Source organism: Heterodontus francisci, chromosome 10, assembly GCF_036365525.1.
Source record: "Heterodontus francisci isolate sHetFra1 chromosome 10, sHetFra1.hap1, whole genome shotgun sequence".
Taxonomy (NCBI): domain Eukaryota; kingdom Metazoa; phylum Chordata; class Chondrichthyes; order Heterodontiformes; family Heterodontidae; genus Heterodontus; species Heterodontus francisci.
In genome coordinates this window covers 15,584,303-15,607,430 of record NC_090380.1, presented here as the reverse complement: position 1 = coordinate 15,607,430, position 23,128 = coordinate 15,584,303, and the positions used below count along the sequence as shown (strand labels likewise).

The window sequence follows — 23,128 nt, the reverse complement described above, 5'->3', positions numbered from 1 at the left end:
GGTTAGGTTTTACTCCTGTCTTTCAGGTGGGACATTGAACTAAGCACTCTGTTCTGTTCAATATTTATTCCTCCACTAACATTACTAAAACAGGTTATCTGGTCATTTATCTCACTGCTGTTTGTGGGGCCATGTAATGTGCACATTGACTGCTGTATTTGTCTACATTACAATAGTTTAGAAGTACTTCATTAGCTATGGAGGGTGTTGGATAAAGACACATTTTTCTTTCTGAACTGTGGTACGTGTGTATCGTTAAAAGAATAAATTGCCTTACTAAGATTTGACACCATCTTCGTAGCAGAGGTGTTCAATTGTATTGTAAGATATCCAGTATTGGCCTCAGTTAGCTTGGTCGGTAGAAGTGAAAGGTGCATTGACCATGGAACTGAATGCATGTGTCTTAAGTACCGTTAACAAAGGTACATATCCATTTAAAGTATGCATTCTGAATTGTTAAAAGTTCTGAAGGTAGTTTTAAGCAATAAATTTTTTAATCTTTTTTTTGAACAGCTGAAGAATGTCAAATGGATAAAGATGACATGTTGATCCCAATCATTGTTGGTGCAGCTCTTGCTGGCCTGGTGCTGATTGTGTTGATTGCTTATCTGATTGGAAGGAAGAGGAGCCACGCTGGATATCAAACCATCTAACCTCGCATAAATTTAGCTATTCCACCTCTGTAACTAATTCTTTTTCAAAGAAATGCACACACATTCTGTCTGGAAATCTTGGGCATGGACCTGCGTTAAAGGGAGTTAAGAGAAAAAAGTTTACTGACAAACGGAATCCGCTACCTGACAACTTGCTTCTAACATATGTTTTTAACCATATATGGTGAAAGATTTTCCAACGTGCCCTTCCCTCACCACCCCTCGGCTTTGAGATGGGGTATATCATTGCAAATATGTTACAATATCATTGTCCCATTTAGGGAATAAATGGTAGTTAAATGCAAACTGAACCCAAGACCTACGCTGATTGAGAATGCAATGTTGCCAGGAGGGTTTACACACTTAATTCAGGTTGTGAGGAAGTGGCATCTGTGTGCCAACTTTCTACATTTATGTTTCTACAGCTGGTTCCTTTATCCCAAGAGCAGATGTACAATGGGTAAGATAAAGAGGCTGGTCTTGTTCACAAAATGGAGTGCAGCCAACCAAGAGAGACCAATTTTTCAGCAGAGGTTGTGATACTATAGTGCAAGAGCACCTTAGGAAAAGGACTGTTTGTAAGTAAATTAATAACATTTCACACTTGTGTAACCGAGTGTTAATTCCTGATTTACAAAAATATAATGGTGTGTTGTGCTGAAGTGATTTTTTTTGGCTCATTAGACTTGACTTTTCCATTGGGGTGTATATATACAGACACATGTGCCTGTAAATTAGGCTACTTGCAAATTATGCTCCCATCTCCTCCCTCCAAAAAACATTATAAATCCAATGGCTGGGGCATTGCTAGGTATTAGCGTTGAGAATTCTTTAATCATTGGAATGATATCTTTCAAAATGGACTTGTCATCTGCGCCTTGGCATTTTTCCCACAGAAAAAACAACCTTGGTGTAAATTGTGTTGCAGTTTTTGACTTTTTTGGAATATAAAAGCACAACAATGCTCTTGCCTTGTTAGCCTTTCGCTGCTGTTACCATTCACACAGTGATTGTATGGATATAAAACAAAGTGCATTAGATGTGAGGGGCTTTTTCTGTATAAATCAGTGTTAATCCTGCAACAACTTCAATAATTGCTGATGAATAAAACCAGCTAAATGCTGATCAAATCCAGGTTCAAACTAGTTCAAGTGGTAGGCATCGTGTGCATATGTTTGAACTTTGACTTGTAAACTCGAAGAATATTGATTGGATTAAAGATTACCCTAGCACATTTAACACACATTATTCTCACCAGTGCTCTCCACATATATAACTTGGTTTAGCTTGATGGCCACCTGTTTTAAACCTTGTTTATGGTATTTAAAACTCTTTCCTGGGTTATATTTTTAAAGCTGTTGATCTAAGCTTTTGGGTGATCTCTATTGGGTGCTCTGCAAATGATTAGGAGCTGGCACTCTGTACTCTGTGTTCTCTCTGCAGTTTTTTTTAATCAATTAAACTCTGTGCATTTTTTGTGACTGCACTTTTTCAGGCATGTCTTAACCGTATAAAGAAAATTCAGCCTGCCAATTGTGCTTAAGAGCTTGTGTGGGACTGTTAACTGAAGACTTGGCACATAAGGTGTATGCATTGCCTATAACCGTGCTAATAAAGGATTTGTTTCTCAAAGGGCTATGTGCTGGTTTCCCTTCTATTAAAGGCATTTGGCCAGCTCTCCCAATTGGATAACAAAGGGATTCTTAACTCTCTCACATAATCATTTACCAGGTGTTGGTCATTTGTTATGGAGAAACCCTATTTCTAAGATTGCATGGGTAGCAAGTCTTTGCCTCCTCCTTCCCAATACATTCTTGACAGTGTAACTGCATCAAGTTTGAAGTTATGCTTGTATGATTTCCTGCATCATATTAGGACCTTTTTATTTCACAAGAAATGTTTTCATCAGCATTGAAAGTTGCTCAATTTTTACGACTTGCTTGATTTGACCTGTTTTCTGTCTGTTCCATTCCTTTTTTGTACTTACTGTTTTTTGATTTTTTTTTGTTTCTGTAATCCAGTTTGATGGTGATGAAAGTTTTCCTGACTTGTACTTGTGCACCAATAAAATTATTTCTATTCCGTCTGCCAAATGTGTTTCTAGGTTTACATTAAATACATAGTCGGGTTGGTCTCTGACAAAGAATTCTGTTTCCAATTTTAATGAGGCTGAGCTTTTGGTCATCTACCCAAATTTCTTTGTGGCTTGGTGTCAAATTTTGTTTGATAAAGCTCCTATGAAGCAACTTGGGACATATTGCTATGTTAAAGGTGCTATATAAATGCAAGTTGTTTTATAATCTCATGCTGCATTCTGCTAAATGTACCCCTTCACATGGACAGATTCACCAAGCATAGCAAATTCCATACTGGAATCATGTCATTCTGTTACATAAATTGCAAGTTTGTGATGGGGCCTAAGTTATCAGGGAGTTCAGTTCTGTCTTTCCGCGATGAGACAAGTAATGCAAGAGTTAGGGAAGGAGAATTTTAGGTAGGTTGAATTATGGGCATATCTGAATGGAACAAGCTGGGTGAATTGTTACAAGCAAAGGTTTTGGTTTTAGGAGCAGCCCAATGTTGAACTATAGCCGAAGGTACCAAAAACACATCTGCAGTGGAAAGCTAAGAGTCAATTGGTTAAACAAGATTGAATCTATTTGAAAGAAAGCACTGGAGAGATGTCACGTGGATTTAGTTAGATGAACTGATTTTAGCTGTATGATCTAGAAGTCAGATACATGAAGAGAGCTGTTGATCTGATAGCTGCAAAGCTCTGCTGTTCCACGAACAGTCACAGATTCTGTAATGTATTTCTCTAAGCCTTGGGCTACATGGATGCTGCCACTTTTATTTCAAAGCAATATGATGGTGCATATCAATACAAAAGTGCAAGTATAAGTCAAAAGTCTCATCGATATAACTGTTAAAGTCCAGGAGTGGGTGACAGCTTCAAACTGGTTATTTGCAAAGCAGCCAATAAAAATCCAGCCCAAGTTAAAACTAAACATGAAAAGGGCTTTGGGGTGTTGCACTACTTGAATAGAAAAAAATAATCCTTTATTTTGATGTCTGAATTGGATAATGTACTGTCTGATTGGAGACAGTGACCTTCATTGTCATAACACTTGACAAGTGCTATGTAACTGAGCTGGTTTGCCTGAGAAATTTTGTGTCACTGACCACCTGTATGTTGGAGTGGATCCGTGCATATTATTTACAGCACAGAAACAGGCATTTGGCCCAACAGGTCCATGCCAGTATTTATGCCCCTCTTCCTAGCCTTTGTCATCTAACGCTATCAACATATCCTTCTGTTCCATTGTCTCTTGTGTTTATCTAGCTTCCTCTTAAAAGCTGTGGGATTGTGTAAGGGCATGGATGATGCATAGGTCCTGTCAGTAAACTTTAAAAAAAAAAAAAAAAATTTAAATGTGTCGATTGCAAAGCGAAGAAATACGTCCTCACTTTGAAAGCACGCAGCCTGCTTTTCACTTAGCGTTAATTATATGGGTGAGTTGAATAGTCAGTACGTTCCTGGAGCATTGGGAAACTGCCCTCCATCAATTTCCCTTTGCATGGGATTTGTGCCTTTAATGAAGGCCTTGCACATTTTGTTTATTCTCCAGCCTAGCGTACTGGCATATTGTGTTAAGCAGCCAAGGACCCAATGATAGGGCTCTCTTCCTGGCTCCCACATGCACATTCCATGCCAACTGGACTGAAGCTACTGGCTGGATTTTAGTTTCCTCATCCTAATAATCAAGAATATACTGATTGCTTAATGTGTTTTTTCTTTTGTTTAATGCAAATGTTGCTGACCATTTTGTCAGCTGTAGGTCAGCTTTGAGGTGCTCTGTTCCTGTAACCTGGTGAGTCTCTTATTGAAGTGGTATTGGGCAACTTTATTGATTTGTCAAGAAAGTTGAAAGGGCTGGGCATATTTGATAAACAGCTTCTGCCCTTTTGGCCTTTATCTCTAGGGTTGGAATACAATGTTCCATTGGCCCTTTTTCTTTGTACCTGCCCACTTTGTGGCCAAGCTGGTTTGCCTAATGCCTTGTCCTTGAAATCTATCGTTGCTTGAGAATATAGTACAGAATTACATGGAAAGTACAGCACAGAAACGGGCCCATTTGGCCCAACTGCTCTACACCAGTGTTCCATGTTCCACATGAGCCTCCCCCCACCCTTTCTCATCTAACCCCATTAGCATAGTCTATTTCTTTCTCCCTTGTGTTTATCTTGCTTCCTCTTAAACATATAGAAACATAGAAAGTTACGGCACAGAAGGAAGCCATTCGGTCCATCATGTTTGCCAGCCAAGAGCTAACCAGGCTAATCTCACTTTCCAGCTCTCTGTCTATAGCTCCGTAGGTTACGGCACTTCAAGTGCATGTCTAAATGCTCTTTAAAAGTAGAGGTTTTCTGCTACCACCCTCCAGGCAGTGGGTTCCACACCTCCAGTACCCTCTGGGTGAATAAATTTCTCAATTCCCCTCATGCTTCTGGTAAAATTGCAGTAAGTTTTGTTTTGCAGTACCTTTTGTGCCTCTCTATATTTCATATAATATGGATATCCGAACTATGCACAGTACTCAAAAGTGTGGTCTAGCAAAGGTTCTATACAAGTTTAACCTTACAAGATGTGGGAGCACTGGCTGGAGTCATTCTGGTATATCCTAACTGAGGTGCTAAGTCCAGAACTGAGTGCAGAATTCCAGATGGGGTCTAACCAGAGCAGACTTCAGTTTTAACATAATTACTAACCTTGAGGTAAAGGCCAACAGCAGCATTTTTAATTATTTTTGTCTGTGCCCATAGGCTGTTAGTGAAAATTGATGATGAGCTGTTCCCCTGAGACATGTCCATTTTAAAGTCGACTGTGATTTTCCAAATATAGGTTGATGCATTTAAATTATGTATTTAAGACACAGCAAGTAGTCTGGCCCCAAACTTACTTGGGGATCAGGGCAAATGGAAACTAATGGAGCGAAACCCAGTGATGCTGTCTGCATGGTTTGATTGAGATGTTGCGTCCCATTTTTATGTCTTGCATTTAGTAATCAATGCTTCTAGTTGGCGTGTTTAATAACTTGGACTGGATTTTGCGGGCAGTGGCGAAGTAATAGCACTCGCCATTGACTATGAAGAAAGCTGCCTGCCAAAATCTAGTGATCTCTGGCATGGTTTTCTCCTTTCCTGCCGGCAGTTTAAATCTGATGCCAAGTCTAGGGAATGTCTTGGTGTGCAGCAGCAGTATGGCTGCTTACCTGTTGTCCAATCATATTGAAGTATTCTCACTGATAGCAAAGCAGGAAATTAAAAGCACTGAATCTCCTCACTTTTAAAGTTTTTGTCAATTGATTGCAATCTGAGGACCTCGACAGTACACCCTATGGAGGAGTGTAGACTCACTGACAGCAACTTCTGGATTTCTGCATTATTTTGCATATGTGCCGATTCCTGAAGAACAATGGCGAATGTTGACAATTTTACTGTTGTTACCACTGCTATCTCTGGGCTGATATTTTTACCTGCGAAGCCCCATATTCACAGCTGTTTGTAAAGCCTACCATGTTGTACTGATTTGAAACATCACTGTGTGCCAGCAATCCACAGACAATAGTTTTTATTGAAGATTTGAAAATCTGAAATCCTTTAACACATTCTTCCAGCAAAATACAAAAGATTTGCCCTAGAATCCAATGCCTTCTTACTATTATATTTGGTTTTAATTACCACCCCTTCCCCATTTTATTAATCCAGTACAACAAAAAATGTAATCTTCGCAAATGGGAAAGAGTTGATATAAATCCTAAATTAAATCTATCCAGCTACAACACTGTCCTCTAACACATTGAATGATTTTGTATTACATCGTGTAGCAAGCTACCACTATTTGGTCTCCGTAATTTGGCTGCCCTGATTACTACTGTCCTTCACTCCTACAGCCAACTGTAGTCCCACAAGGACAGAAATCATCCATCTCTGCTGGAGATCAGAGACAAAAGTGGGAGGGCCACTGAGGGGAACATTGACAACTGGGCTATAACGCTAGCCAGAATTCCAAACCCCAGACCTCTAAAATTACAGGATTGATACAGATAAAGAATGTCATCGGGCACACAATCATCCATATTGTATCTAATCCTGTTGGTAGTACAGCCTTGCAATGTCTGCCCAAAGCAGTTCTTGAAACTATTGTGTGCAACAATACTTACGTTTTGCATGTAAAAAATTCTTTCTCAATTCCTAAATTTTGAAAACTTGTTTATTTATCTACTCTAAATCCACATTGAGGCTTTTGATTGAAACATTGTTTTTCCATTTAAGCAGACTGTTTAAAAAATCTATTAAAATGTTAACGGGCTATTTACCTGCAAAGATTGTTTTTGGAATATTTGAATGATAATCTAAGCAATTGTTCCTATCAGATGCTGTTAAACCACAGCCCTCCTGGTGTCCGACGTGTCATGTTGGTGGGAATGCATCGGAAAGGCTGCAAATTAGGCAGGGGCTGAGAGACTTCAGTTCCCTACTCTATGTTGGCCAGTCTGGGGGGCAGAGCCTGTTTCTGTTGCCCACAAGGCCGCCGACATCTTGTGGGGGTGGAGAAGTGAGCAGGGCCTCCCTATATGGGAGTTCCCAGTTTCCTGGCTCTCAGAGGGCCATGGTATAGAGCCAGTGTTGGCACCAAAAACAGTTGAATAAAGCTACACCCACATCCAGTGCTTGGTGGTGGAAGTGGGGCCCATCAGGGTGGTGGTTGGAGAGGTGTGTGGGGCAAGAGAGGATTCAGGCTGTGATTGCAGCCTCAACCCCTAAAGAGAAAGAGCATATTTCAGAGTGGCCCCTCACAAAAAGGGGTCTGGAGAGGGAGGGGGAACTGTAAGTTGTTCCCAAGAAGAACTCAGCACCTCCTCTAGCTCTTCCACCCTAAGAAATTACGTGCCTGGTATTGTCATGGTAATGAAAGACCCTGCACGAGCTCGCAATTGCTGGGGGGAGGCAGTGATGAAGGTCCCAGGTGGACACATCTTGGTATGTACACCAAAATGCATTCCTCCTTCACACCCCACCACCCCTCCCCCACTTCAAACTGACACTCACCAGGATTTTCAGGCCCTCAATGTTTAAGATATAGTTTTGATACAGTTTTTCATCTCCATCTCTGGTCAAAGCATCACACCTGACTGTATTTCCAATAACCACTCCTGGAGTGTGACTCTATCAGAAATCTAAAGTTGTAACTTTACTCCAAAGATTGAGAGTTGCTATGGATTTGCAGGTTACATTTTGTCAACAGAGTGGTTGGTGGGTAATAATTTTCATTCAATTAAAATTATTAGAACTGTCAAAATGGTCAATTCTTCTTGAACTTGCACAAGATGATCTCTCAGGGCATTGCTCACAGACATAAATAGAATTTGTCACTCTCCCTGTAACTATCTTTTCCAGTTTCCAAATCTCTTTCTTGACAACTTTCCACAGCAGCTTGCTGATTGGCCATCAAAACTTGTGAGGAAATGGTGTGATTAGGGATTTTGCCAATCCTTTGCCAAAGCTATGGCAGCCAATCATGGAATTCTGGGTCTTTCTGCTTGTCTTTCATTCACTCTTCATTTTCTGTCTGTCTCTCTCACACACTTTCTATGTTCTATATTTAAGCGACTCTTGGATAGGTACATGGATGATTGTAGAATGAAGGGTATGTAGGTAGTTTGATCTTAGAGTAGGTTAAAGGGTCGGCACAACATCGTGGGCCGAAGGGCCTGTACTGTGCTGTACTGTTCTATGTATGTCCCACATTTTGTCTCTTATACTTTCTGTCTTACACACTTACTATCTCACAGTCTATGCCTTACACACTTTCTGTCTCTCACTTTCTCTAAATTTCTCACATTTTCTGTCTCACATTTTCACACTTGCTGTCTCTCATTTTCTCTCTGTCTCTCACACTTATTCTCTCTATGCCTCTCACACACTTTCTCTCCATGCCATGCAACAAGAGGAGCACCAGGGTATATAAAAGCTTTGGGAGGTAAGAATTTGGGGTTGTCAATCGATCCTCAGCTTCAATAGCTTTTTGGGACAGAGTTCCAGATTGCCTGTATTGTATGATGAAGTGCTTCCTCACATAACCCTTAAACAGCTTAACTCTAATTTTAAGATTATGCCCCTTTGTTCTGGACTCTGCCACCAGCGGGAATAGTTTCTCTCTATCTACCCTATCAAATCCGTTAATCATCTTAAACACGTCAGTTAGATTACCCCTTAATTTTCTATACTCAAAGGAGGGTGCTGGGCTGTGCAAGCTTGAGAGAAAATAGCTCCCGACTGGCATGGGGAGGAAGCACTGTTCCCTCTAAGGTGTGCAGGTGTGCAGATGCACAGCCACCTGGGAGGGACCGTGCACACTGCTCACAAGTTATCTTGTTTAAGGTAATGAGCATCCATGGCTGCACAAAAGAGTTTAAAGGTACCACGCATTGAAATGAACTTGCTGTGCACAACAGAAAAAAATTGGAGGGAACATTGGGAAGAAGTGCAACATGACCAGAGGCTGAAGCAGGATCAGAGGCTCAGAGTCAAAACCAGGGAAGGAGGGATACTCCCATCATATTAGGGCTGGGGATTGTTGCAGGTACCTGTGAGCAGGACACAGCAGGGCGTAGCTGCATGAGTTAGGAGAAAGCTCACAGCCTCAGTTAGTGTTGGGACCGTCCGATGCCCCTATTTGCTGATTACTGGCCCTGCCAGTTCTCTGCATTAACATTTAGCATTCAGCTGATCAATCAGTCGTGACGGAGTTGGGCTGGGCTCCTACACCTAATCTACCATGTCACCAATTGGGGGAAAGGGGGTGATTGCAGGGGATGGACCCACCCCTAAAATAGCACAATAGGAGGAATTAGGGTGAAGTATAAACCACAGCTGGAACACTTAGAGCAGGCCTGAGAGGAAGCAGGGATTGAGCAGTGTGAGTAAAGTGCCAGAGCTGGGGGATTAATGGATGAGGGAATTTTTTTATTCTTTCATGGGATGTTGAAGTCACTGGTTAGGTCAGCATTTATTGCCCATCCCTAATTGTCCTTGAGAAGAATTGACGGCCACCATGACTGCGGATATTGGCTTACAATATTTTTCCAACAATTCCTGATTGGTCCATGTGTCCTGTAGTTAGCTTAAACTAATACTACGATCTGACAGTTTTACAACGTCACAAGCGATGTTTGAGGCTCACTACAGTATTACAGACCTGAGGTTTTTAACAGTATATGTAGATTTCAAAATTACCCCCCTTTTCTTCAATTTGTACGTCTTAGCCAGGCTATTCCTTAAAATGTAGAACCTTAAACAATTTCTTTACTTGTTTAAGCAATGAAACACACTCCTGATTTGGAGGGAGGCATCTCCAGAATCGACTCTCTCCTTAAATCATTTGGTAATCCACCATTAGGCCCCCACACATTGAGCTCTTCAAAAATACCGGTCTCGATCATCTCTTCTTGCCATGGGATAGGGATGTTACCAGTCGCAAATTCATCAAAAAACTCCTTGTCTGCATCTTCGAAAGTAATGCCTTTCACAGTTGAGAAGGCACCTACATCTTGAATGTCTTTTGCATACACTGTTCTGGAGTCTGGGATAAATGGAGGTGGAAGTATACCTAGAAGGGAGTGAGCAAAAAGTCAACAGTGATCAACATTAACACATCCCATCATTTTCTATTTGGACTATCCTACACTTCCTTTTGAAGGTACTTAGATGGACAGTCCTGTGGAGATCTAAGGGAGTGTTACACTGTTACAAGTGCCATCTTTGGGCCCACTAAAGATTCCATATCACTACTGGAGGAGGAGCAGGGAGTTCCTCCAGTGTCCTGGCCCAATGCTCCTCCTTCAGCCAACATTACCTAGAGAAACAATTTAACTGGCTATGTGGAAGCTTGCCAGGTAAAAACTGGCTGCTGGGTTTGTCTATATAACAACAGTGACTGTTTCAAAAGCATTTTGTGTGAGTTACTTTGAGACATTTCTCAGACTTCTTTTGCTTTTATCCTTTATCCAAACATACATATATATAAAATGTGTGTGTGTGTGTGTTATTAAGCTTCTTTTATGGAACAAACAGTTCCTAGCTGCAAACCTTATTTTCTGCAATTGTGATTTCTGGCCATTTTCTCTGTCACCATTTCCCATTCAATTTTACTATGTCAACTCTCATGATGTAGTTAGAAATATAGAAAATAGGAGCAGGAGTAGGCCATTCGGCCCTTCGAGCCTGCTCCGCCATTCATTATGATCATGGCTGATCATCCAACTCAGTAGCCTGTTCTGGCTTTCGCCCCATATCCTTTGATCCCTAAAGAAATAGTTACAGGTTCTAGCCACAAGGTGGCTTTCTTCTGATGTCTCATTCTCCCAATGTAGTCATTATCTTGTAGTTTGCTTTAAAAAAAATCAACTGATGGAATCAGTGGCACAGATAATGGATTAATAATAAAATTGATACTGACACTGACTTCTACTATCTTGTTAGATTGCTGTTTTTGCTTTGCTGTAAATTTTATTAAATTATGGTAGAGCATGTTTGACACCACTAGCACGAGTCTGTTAGTGCACCATGGTGTGATGCTGTAAGGGGGAACTGCCTCTGAGACTCACACACTAACTTCTCTACTGGTACTGGGGGCAGGATTCTAGCTCCCAGCAATCAAGGAGACAGAGTGTCAAACAAACATTAACTGGCCCCTCCGAGGTTCTCCTTGCCAATTTTGCAACCCATTGACACTGACCTCTCAAAATGTTCTTGGAGGACTCACAGTCCTTCATTCAATGCTTCCACATTTAGTTGACTGACTCCCCTGGGTCCCTCAGGAGGTGGGCAAAGGTTCACAGATGCTCCTGCAGCTGTTACTTTCTCCAGGCTGCCCTGCAATGAGTTTAACCCTCTCAGAGATTGACACGCAACAGCGCAGTGGATTTGACCATGATCCCAGCCATCCCAGCACAGCTAGAGCTGGCTTTAACATCTTAAGATTTAGAGCTGTCCAGGGCTCTGTTGGCAACTCAGAGATAACATAGCCCCTCCTATGCCATATGGACGAGGAAAGTTCAAGGCTCAAGCCCCTGTCTGTGTTCATTGAACTGACCTCAGTAGGAGTGCTACAAATAGCCACATATTCATAATGATCCTGCTCCTGGGACCAACCTAACGCCCACAACTGACAGTTCACACACATATATGAATGTTTGTTAAGGGCAAGACTGTCCATCAAAGCCCACTGGCACTCACCGTCCAGATTCACACATGGGTAATGGCCACATGTGCAAAGACCCAGAGAGTGACCACTCCCAGAAAACGCTGGCTCTGATTTCATCCCATCCACCCAGTGGGAAAGGTATGTTTGTGCAATTAACTTTAGGGTGCAGCAATTAATGCCTCATCCCCACTGAGGTCCAGCAAACAAGAAATACACGGGCAATGTTGCTGCCTGAGACAGGAGGGGGTTAAGTGATAGATGCAAATTAAGGTCAAGATGTACCCAGGACCCCTTTGAAGTATTGGGCTACGATTGTAAAGAATCCCTCCCGGGTACGGTAGCACAGTGGTTATGTTACTCGACTAATAATCTAGAGTAAAAGCAAAATACTGCAGATGCTGGAAATCTGAAACACAAGCAAGAAATGCTATAAATACTCAGCAGGTCTGGCAGCATCTGTGGAGAGAGAAGCAGAGTTAACGTTTCAGGTCAGTGACCCTTCATTAGAACTGCTGATATTAGAAATGTAAAAGGTTTTAAGCAAGTAAAACAGGGGTGGAGCAAGAGATAACAAAAGAGAAGGTGTTGATAGGACAGGATCATGGAGAATAACTGACCAGAAGGTCATGGAACAAAGGCAAATGATATGTTAATGGTGTGCTGAAAGACAAAGCATTAGTACAGAGAGGGTGTTAATGGACAGAAAACTGAGCAGCCTGGCCCCAAGCACGAACATGAAAAAAACAGTGGGTAGGCACAGTAGAAACAAACTAAATGAACTAAAACAAAATGAACACATAAAAAAGAAAAAATAACCAAAAATAAAAAGGGGGGCCCGTCATGCTCTGAAATTATTGAACTCAATGTTCAGTCCGGCAGGCTGTAGCGTGCCTAATTGGTAAATGAGATGCTGTTCCCCGAGTTGCGTTGATGTCCACTGGAACACTGCAGCAATCCCAGGACAGAGATGTGAGCATGAGAGCAGGGGAGAGTGTCCCCTGTCAGCATTCCGAAGGGATTGTTCCCTCCGTGACACCCTGGCCCACTCCTCCATTACCCCCACCACCTCGTCCCCTTCCCACGACACCTTCCCCTGCAATCGCAGGAGATTTAATACTTGCCCATTTACCTCCTCTCTCCTCACAATCCAAGGCCCCAAACGCTCCTTTCAGGTGAAGCAGCGATTTACTTGTACTTCTTTCAATGTAGTATACTGTATTCGCTGCTCACAATGTGGTCTGCTCTACATTGGGGAGATCAAATGCAGACTGGGTGACCACTTTGCGAAACACCTTTGTTCAGTCCGAAAGCATGACCCCGAGCTTCCGGTTGCTTGCCATTTCAACACTCCCCCCTGCTCTCATGCTCATATCTCTGTCCTGGGATTGCTGCAGTGTTCCAGTGAACATCAACGCAAGCTCGAGGAACAGCATCTCATTTACCGATTAGGCACGCTACAGTCTGCCAGACTGAACATTGAGTTCAATAATTTCAGAGCATGACGGGCCCCCCTTTTTATTTTTATTTTTAGTTATTTTTTATTTTTTATATGTTTATTTTATTTTAGTTTGTTTCTGCTGTGCCTACCCACTGTTTTTTTCATGGTTATGCTTGGGGCCAGGCTGCTCAGTTTTCTGTCCATTAACACCCTCTCTGCACTAACGTTTTGTCTTTCAGCACATCATTAACATACCGTTTGCCTTTGCTCCATGACCTTCTGGTAAGTTATTCTCTGTGACCTTGTCCTATCAACACCTCTTTTGTTATCTCTTGCTCCACCCCCACTTTACCTGCTTAAAACCTTTTCCATTTCTAATATTTGTCAGTTCTGATGAAGGGTCACTGACCTGAAACATTAACTCTGCTTCTCTCTCCACAGATGCTGCCAGACCTGCTGAGTATTTCCAGCATTTCTTGTTTGTGCTGTAGTAATCTAGAGACCTGAATTAAGAGTTGAGAGATTTGAGTTCATATCCCACCATGGCAGTTTGTGAATTTGAATTCAGTTAATTAAATAAATCTAGAATAAAAAGCTATTCTTGGTAATGGTGACCATGAAGTGATCAATTGTTGTAAAAGCCATCTGTCTCACTAATATCCTTCAGGGAAGGAAATCTGCCTTCCTTACCCAGTCTGGACTACATGTGACTCCAGACAGCAATGTGGCTGACTCTTAACTGCCCTCTGAACTGGCCCAGCAAGCCACTTAGTTACATCAAACTGCTACAAATTATAAAACCGGCATCAACCTAGGCATCAGATTCAAAAGCGACAAAGGCACACCCAGCCCATTTGACCCTGCAAAGTTCTCCTTATTAACTAGTGCCAAAATTGAGAGAGCCTGACATAGTCATAGTCATACTCACAGTATCATACCTGGGATGTCCTTTCCTATAAGCACACACACACAAACTGCTTCATGCATTGACCCAGAACCTCCAAACCCAAGCTCAGTGTCACCTCTCACAGACACACACTCATTCCTGTCATCTCTGTTATGGAGTCATAGCTCTACCTTCATTCTGTCCTACATCGTAGATCTTCATAGAATCATAGAAATTTATGTACAGAAGGAGGCCATTCAGCCCATCGTGTCCACGATAGCTGACAAGTAACCATCCAGCCTAATCCCACTTTCCAGCTCTTGGTCTATAGCCTTGTTAGTTACAGCACTTCAAGTTCATATCCTTTCAAATGTTATGAAGCTTTCTGCCTCGACCACCCTTTCAGGCAGTGAGTTCCAGATCCCCATCGCCCTCTGGGTGAAAAGATTTCCCTTTGAATCACCTCTAAACCTCCTATCTCTTACTCTAAATCTATGCCTCCAGGTTATGGACTTCTCAACCAAGGGGAATAGGGCCTTCCTATCCACTCGATCTAGACCTTTCAGAACTTTGTACACTTCAATTAGGTCTCCTCTCAGCCTCCTCTGTTTCAAAGAAAACAACCCAAGCATATCCAATATTTCCTTATAACTAATATTCTCCAATCCAGGCGACATCCTCATAAATCTCCTTTGTACCATCTTCAGTGCAATCACATATTTCCTATAGTGCAGTGACCAGAACTGGATGCAGTACTCCAGCTGTGGCCTAACCAGTGTTTTATGCAGTTCCAGCATAAGCTCCCAGCTCTTATATTCTAGGCATGGCTAATAAAGGTAAGTATCTTGTATGCCTTCTTGATCATCTTTTATATGCCTGTCCAGCCACCTTCAGGGATCTGTGGACATGCACTCCAAGGTCCCTCTGTTCCTCTATGCTTCTCAGTATCCTACCATTTATTGTGTATTCCCTTGCCTTGTTAGCCTTTTCCAAATGCATTACCTCACACTTCTCTGGCTTGAATTCCATTTGCCACTGTTTCGCCCACCTGACTAGTCCATTGATATCTTCCTGCAGTCTACAGCTTTCTTCTTATCAACCAGACTACCAATTTTTTAATCATCTGTAAACTTCATAGTCATGCCTCCTACATTCAAGTCCAAATTATTGATATACACCACAAAAAGCAAGAGATCTAGTACTGAGCCCTGTGGAACTTCAATGGAAACAGCCTTCCAGTCACAAAACACCCATTGACCATTATCCTTCGCTTCCCATCTCTGAACCAATTTTGGACCAAACTTGCCACTTTGTCTTGGATCTCATGGGCTTTTACTTTCATGACCAGTCTGCCAAGTGGAACCTTATCAGAAGCCTTGCACCACATCAGATGCACGACCAGCATTACACCTCCTTGTTAACTTCTCAAAGAATTCAAGGAGGTTAGCCAGACAGGACCTTCCTTTAACAAATCCCTGCTGACAGTCGCTGATTAATTTGTGTCTTTCTAAATGAAGATTTATCCTGTCCCTCGGAACTTTTTCCAATAATTCTCCCACCCCCGAGGCTAGTCTGACTCATCTGTAATTACTCGGTCTATAGCTTTCTCCCTCTTTACAAAATGGTGCTATGTTAGCTGTCCTCCAGTTCTCTGGCACTACGCCTGTAGCCAGAGAAGGTTGGAAAATGATGGTCAAAGCCTCTGCTATTTCTTCACTCCTTGGGTTCTCAATAAGAAAACACTAATCTGATCCTTGGTGCACCTCACCTCAGTTAACTCAAACAAGGAGAGGTGTCGATGTAAGAAAAGAATGTGAAAAATTCAGGAATTCACAGGATAGATTCTCCCCCAGAGATACATTGGATAGAACATTATTTTGGAATATTATTAGAGGAAGTTCTATATTACACTCTTACAAAAATGTAATCCAGTCCGTCAAAAATTTTCAAATTAAAAAAGATGTTTATACTTTACCAGCTTGAAGTTTTCTCCAGTTAATACTCTTGAAGAAGGGATGATCCTTTATTTCAGCACAACATTCATTCCTGAATCCAAGGCGCTTGTCAGGATCTTTCTCCAGCAAAGCCTCACAAAACAACTTGCTTTGTTCACTAAACTTATCACAGTAAGTCACCGGGTCATTCAAAATCCGCCGTTTCACCTCCTTGTTCTCAACCTGGTGATGGACAAAATGCAGGTGGTTAGAATAGTAATAATCCAAATAGAAAGCCGAGATAATTGTGGAATCCCAGAAAGAGGCCATTTGGTCCATCATACCTGTAATAGAGCTATTCAATTAATCCCAGTCCTGTTCTCTTTCCCCATAGCGCTGTAATTTTTTCCCCTTCAAGTATTCATCCAATTCTCTTTTGAAGGTTATTATTATTATCACAACAACTCGATGTGTAAAAAAATAGTTTCCTAAGACGCCTCTGGTTCTTTTGACAATTACCTTAAATCTGTGTCCTCTGGCTACTTAAACTTCTGTCACTGAAAATAGTTTCTCCTCATTTACTTTATCAAAGCCATTCATGATTTTGAACACCTACATCAAATCTCCTCTTAAAACCCTCTGTTCTTAGGAGAACAATCCCAACTTCTCCCGACTCTCCACATAACTAAAGTCCTTCAACCCTGGCATCCTTCTAGTAAATCTCTTCTGCACTCTCTCCAAGCCTTGACATCCTTGCTACAACGTGGTGCCCAGAATTGAACACAACACTCCAACTGAGGTCTTACAAAGGTTTAACACAACTTCCTTGCTTTTGCACACTATGGCTCTATTAAGAAAGCTAAGGATCCCATATACTCTTTTAACAGACATCTCAACTTACCCTGCCATCTTCAAAGAATTTTGTATGTACACCCACAGGTCTCTCTGTTCCTGTAACCCCTTTAAGATTGTACCATTTAGTTTATATTACCTCTCCACTCATCCAAACAAAATTTATCACTCCAGACTTCTCTGTGTTAAATTTCATCTGTCATGTAACTGCCCATTTCACCGGTCTATGTCCTCCTGAAATCTGTTACTGCCCACTGCAGTGTTTATGGCTGTCCAGGTTATTAATATATATCAAAAAGGGGGTTTCTGTGTAATGAGGTTTTTGTGCATTGGGGTTTCTGTGTAATGGGGAGGGGGGTTTTATCCTGGTGGCGGGGATCTTGATGCTGGGGAAAAGTGACACCGAGATCCCTGTGTCGCCTCTTCTCTGGAGGACCCTCCGAATCTAGTGCCAATTAGGCACTTAAGTGGACAGTGGCAGGTCTTCCACAGGATCAAGGACCCTGTCACCATAAGACCCACCCTCAGAGCTGCCGGCCAATCAGCAAGGCCGAGGAGCGTCACTGGACCCAGGCCACAGGTAGGACAGGGCGGGAGAGGACTTGAGGGGCAGGGGTCACAGGGGAGGGTTGAGGAGGGGTCAGATGCAAGGGCTGGGGTGGCTCTCAGCGGCCTCCCCTTCCCGATGCCGGGTCCCTCGTTCAGGCACTAAATGTCTTTTAATGAAGGCCCGTGCCTCCAGAGCCGGGAAGCAGCCCCCAGAGTTTTTCATGCCATGCTTCCCATGCAGCGACAGGGCTAACTGCGGTGGTGGGAAGAAGCCCTTAATTTGGGGATAATTGCCCAGTTAAGGGCCTCAATTGGCAGTGGGTTCGGACGGCCATTCACAGGCCTTCCCACCCCGGACTAAATTTTGGCAGACGCGGGAATGTGGCAGGAATCACCCCCACCCCCCTGCATCACCACCACCCCCACCCCACCACTACTGCCAACTTCCCTCACGATTTTATGCTTGCCTCTAACTCCCAACTCACCGCAGGGGTTTCTGTGGAATGATGTTTCTGAGCATTGGGGTTTATGTGTAACGGGATTTGTTTGTAATAATGTTTATGTGTATTGGGGTTTCTGTGTAACGGGGTTTGTTTGTAATTATGTTTCCGTGTATTGGGGTTTGAGTGTAACGGGATTTGTTTGTAATTATGTTTCTGTGTATTGGGGTTTGTGTGTAATAATGTTTCTGTGTATTGGGGTTTCTGTGTATTGGGGTATGTGTGTGACAGGGTTTGTGTGTAATAATGTTTCTATGTATTGGGGTTTCTGTGTATTGGGGTTTGGGTGTAATAATGTTTCTGTGTATTGGGGTTTCTGTGTATTGGGGTATGTGTGTGACAGGGTTTGTGTGTAATAATGTTTCTATGTATTGGGGTTTCTGTGTATTGGGGTTTGGGTGTAATAATGTTTCTGTGTATTGGGGTTTCTGTGTATTGGGGTTTGTGTGTAACGGGGATGGTGTGTAATAACGTTTCTGTGTATTGGGGTTTGTGTGTAATGGGATTTCTGTTTAGTCAGGGTTCTTTTCAATATTGCAATTCACGACTGGGTGGGTCTCCCTCGCACATCAGAGTGAATATTCCATTTGCTAGGTCCTGGCATAGATTGTACCCCATTGGGACTGCACAGAGGCTGGGCTCCGTGTACCCACACCTCACTTTCTGATATGCTGTCCCAGTGCAGATTCTCCTCATCATTAGCTCATGATTAGAAATCTACCCAATTGAGCAGATTCTGAATTCAGCTGCTTGCCAGCATGTATTCTGTGGTATACCTGTGGAATTAGAGTTCCACATTCATTGCTACTTGAATTGGACTTTGCTAGGTCCATATTGATTAAGAAGAGTGTGTTTTAATATGTCCTGTGCCTTTTCTGTGTAGTACTGAGGTTATGCTGTACTGCTGGAGGAGGCATTAAACTCAAGCCTTGTCTGACTTCTCAGGGGGTGTAAAAGATCCCATGGTACTATTGCAGGAAAAGCAGGAGAAATCCCGCTGTGTCCTGGGGGAGAGTGTATCCCACACAATCTCACAGGTGCAAGTTTCTTACTCTGCAACTGATAATTACAATAATTGGATAGAAATCCAAGTAGTGCCATGTCCTGGATCAGCTGGTGATCTAACTCACAGAATTTATTTATAATATTTACTGGATCACTGGCCCATGTGACAAATAGTTTCAAATCTGGGCTTTTGTTTCTTGCTGACTGTATTCCTGATACAACAGATTCATTCAAGAATATCTTAAAATGTCTCCTTACATGTTCTCCCCGGTATCGGAACGGACCCTTGGCTGCGATCATCTCATACAATGTAACCCCCAGTGTGAAATAGTCCACAGAATAATTATATTCCAAACCTTGCAGCAACTCTGGGGCCATAAAACCTGAAATTGAAACAAATTAAATCCTTACCCATCGAAAAGAAAGCACTACAGATACTGAAACTTAAACAAAAACAGAAAACTCTGGAGTCACAGACACCACTTGCCACCACCCCCCCCCCCCCCCCCCCACCACACACACACACACACTCACTCTCACACTCACTCTCACATGCACTCACACACAAACCCACACTCACACACATGCTCACAATCAAACAAACACACATATACACACACACTCACGCACACATGCTCACACACACAAACCCACACACACACAAACATACATACACTCACACACTCACACTCATACACACTCATACACACTCACACACACATACTTACAGAATCCGACAATCACACACACACACACACTACACACACACACTCATATACACTCACCACACACACACACTCATATACACTCACCACACACACACACACTCACACTCACACTCACACACACGCTCACACTCACACTTAGACACACTACACACACACACTTACAGACAGACACACTCACTCACACACACACACATACACACTACACACAAACTGTCACACACACACACTTGCACACAGGCAGGCACACACTCATATACACTCACCACACACATGCACACTCACATACACACTCACATACACACACACTACACACATACACCCTCACACACACACACACACACTACACTGTCACACACACATTCACACTCACACACACACACACACACACACATGCACACCCAGACTCTCACAAACATGCACACACATTCACATACACACAACAGCCACAAACCCACACTCACTCACTCTCACACACACTATACAAACACACACACTCACACACACACATTCACACACTCACATGCACACTCATGTACATACATACACACACACACACACACCCACACTCACTCACACACACACACAAACACACTCACACGCACTCTCATGCATATACATACACACACTCACACACACATACACACACACTCACACATACAGACACACACACTCACTCACACACATATACACACTCATACTCATACACTCACACACAAAGACACTCACACACACATACACACACTCACACATTCACACTCATACATACAGACAGACACATTCACTCACACACATACATACACGCTCACACACACATACTCACACTCATACACACACTCATACTCATACACACACTCACACACAAAGACACTCACACACACTCATGCATTTACATACATCCATACACTCACATGCACGCACACACATACGCACACACAAACACACACTCATGCACTGACACACACACTCACTCACACAATACACACACACTACACTCACACACACACACACACACAGACACACATACACACACATACAAACACTCACGCACACTACACATACACACTCACATACACACACACACACTCACGCACTCAGACACAAACACAGGCACATACTCACACACAGACACACACACACATACTCACAAACAGACAGATACACACTCACACACTCATACACTCACAGACAGACACACTCACTCACACATACACACACGCACACTCACATACACACACACACACACACACGCACACACACACACCACACACTCACACGCACACACGCGCGCACACACACACAAACACACTCACATACACACTACACACACTAACAATACAAACACACACACTCACATACACACACATAATACAAACACACATTCACATACACACATTCACAAACACACTCACACACACACTCACATACACCCACTCACACACACATACACACGCACACTCGCTCACACACACAAACACACACACTCAAACACACACACATGACCCCTCACACCCACACCCACAATTACACATGCACACATCCGCATACACCCCCACATACTTCCACGGCCACACAAACACACCTACAATTACACGCGCATTCACTCACACACACACCCATGTACACACATCACGAACGCAACCACACACATGTCCCCATACAAATGCACACACATCCACACATACCCACAAATACTCCCCAACACACACACACACCTACAGATACACGCACAGATACATAGACGTGCGCACATGTGCCCAGATGCACATGCACAGATATGCATGCATACACAGACATCCTTCTTTGGCCTCCTTGTCTCGGGAGACAATGGGTAAGCGCCTGGAGGTGGTCAGTAGTTTATGAAGCAGCGCCTGGAGTGGCTATAAAGGCGAATACTAGAGTGACAGACTCTTCCACAGGCGCTGCAGATAAAATTGGTTGTTGGGGGCTGTTACACAGTTGGCTCTCTCCTTGCACTTCTGTCTCTTTTCTTGCCAACTGCTAAGTCTCTTCGAGTCCTCTCTCTTTAGCCCTGCCTTTATAGCTGTCCGTCAACTCTGGCGATCACTGGCAACTGACTCCCATGACTTGTGATCAATGTCACAGGACTTCATGTCGCGTTTGCAGACGTCTTTAAAGCGGAGACATGGACGGCCGGTGGGTCTGATACCAGTGACGAGCTCACTGTACAATGTGTCTTTGGGGATCCTGCCATCTTCCATGCGGCTCACATGGCCAAGCCATCTCAAGCGCCGCTGGCTCAGTAGGGCGTACATGCTGGGGATGTTGGCCACCTCGAGGCCTTCTGCATTGGAGATACGGTCCTGCCACCTGATGCCAAGGAATCTCCGGAGGCAGCGAAGATGAAATGCACTGAGACGTCGCTCTTGGCTGACATACGTTGTCCAGGCCTCGCTGCCATACAGCAAGGTACTGAGGACACTGCACAGGCATACATGTACACATACATGTATACCATGAGCATAACCAGGTTCACAGACCTGAATTTTTTTGCTGCGGGTCCTGTCCCACCGATTGGGCTGAAAGCAGGAGCCAATCCCACTCCAGCAGCAGCCAATTAACAGGCTACCGCCAGGGGCCATCATCCAATCAAGGATGGCATCCAGCCCTCTCCAGAGTTGCCTGTCCAATCAGAGGGTCAGCAGCTCATCAGACTGAGCAGTGCCACCGCTAAAGGTGGCCACTGCTGAGGAGGCAGCACAAGGATGAGGGCACCTCAATGCCAAGGTGACCTAAAAGACTAGTGCGTTCTTTTGCAGGCGCTGGGGCTAAGCAGGCAGGCCCCAATGATTGGGGAGCTGGATCGTGGTGTAATGGCAGCAAGTCAGGTCTCCCCATGAAGCATCGGGCCCTCCCAATACAGGCAAATTGCCTACAGGGGAGGCAAATGGTCCCTAATTGGACCTAATATGGCTCAATTGGACGCACTGTTAAGCTTCCCACTGTTGGTAATATGCCATGGCAGTGGGAAGACATCAGGCTCCCCTCCCGATGCCTTCCCCTGTCATATTGCCAGCCTGCCCACCTCCCAGTCTGACCCCAATGGGCTGGCAAAAGTCAGCCCACAGTCTCATAGAGATACAGATATACACACAAACGCATACACTCGTCCTCCCCTCCTCCTCCTCGGTCTCCTCTGCTCCTCCTCCTCTTTGCGCTCCTCTTCCCCCTCCCCTCCCCTCCCCTTCCTCTCCTCCTCCGCTCCTCCCTCAGCCCTGCCCTCTCCCCCTCTCTCTCCTGCTCCACCCCTCCTCCCTGTCCCTCTTCTTCTCCTCACTCCCTTTTCACTCTCCTCC

General features: G+C 43.5%; 2 protein-coding genes across 2 annotated transcripts in view; one reads left to right on the top strand and one right to left on the bottom strand.

Moving 5' to 3' along the window:
- LOC137374305 (lysosome-associated membrane glycoprotein 1-like) overlaps positions 1-2,746 on the top strand; it is a 49,571-nt gene extending 46,825 nt beyond the window's left edge. The window contains exon 9 of the mRNA XM_068040144.1: positions 514-2,746. Within this exon, the coding sequence (XP_067896245.1) occupies positions 514-653 (140 nt within the window). The 3' untranslated portion in view covers positions 654-2,746. The remainder of the gene's footprint in view (positions 1-513) is intronic.
- Positions 2,747-10,030: 7,284 nt separating this feature from the next.
- Positions 10,031-23,128, bottom strand: part of grk1a (G protein-coupled receptor kinase 1 a) — a 49,038-nt gene continuing 35,940 nt past the window's right edge. Inside the window, exons 5-7 of the mRNA XM_068039845.1 lie at positions 19,345-19,469; positions 16,222-16,423; positions 10,031-10,326 (exon numbers count right to left, since the gene is read on the bottom strand). Coding sequence (XP_067895946.1) covers positions 10,031-10,326; positions 16,222-16,423; positions 19,345-19,469 — 623 coding nt within the window. The remainder of the gene's footprint in view (positions 10,327-16,221; positions 16,424-19,344; positions 19,470-23,128) is intronic.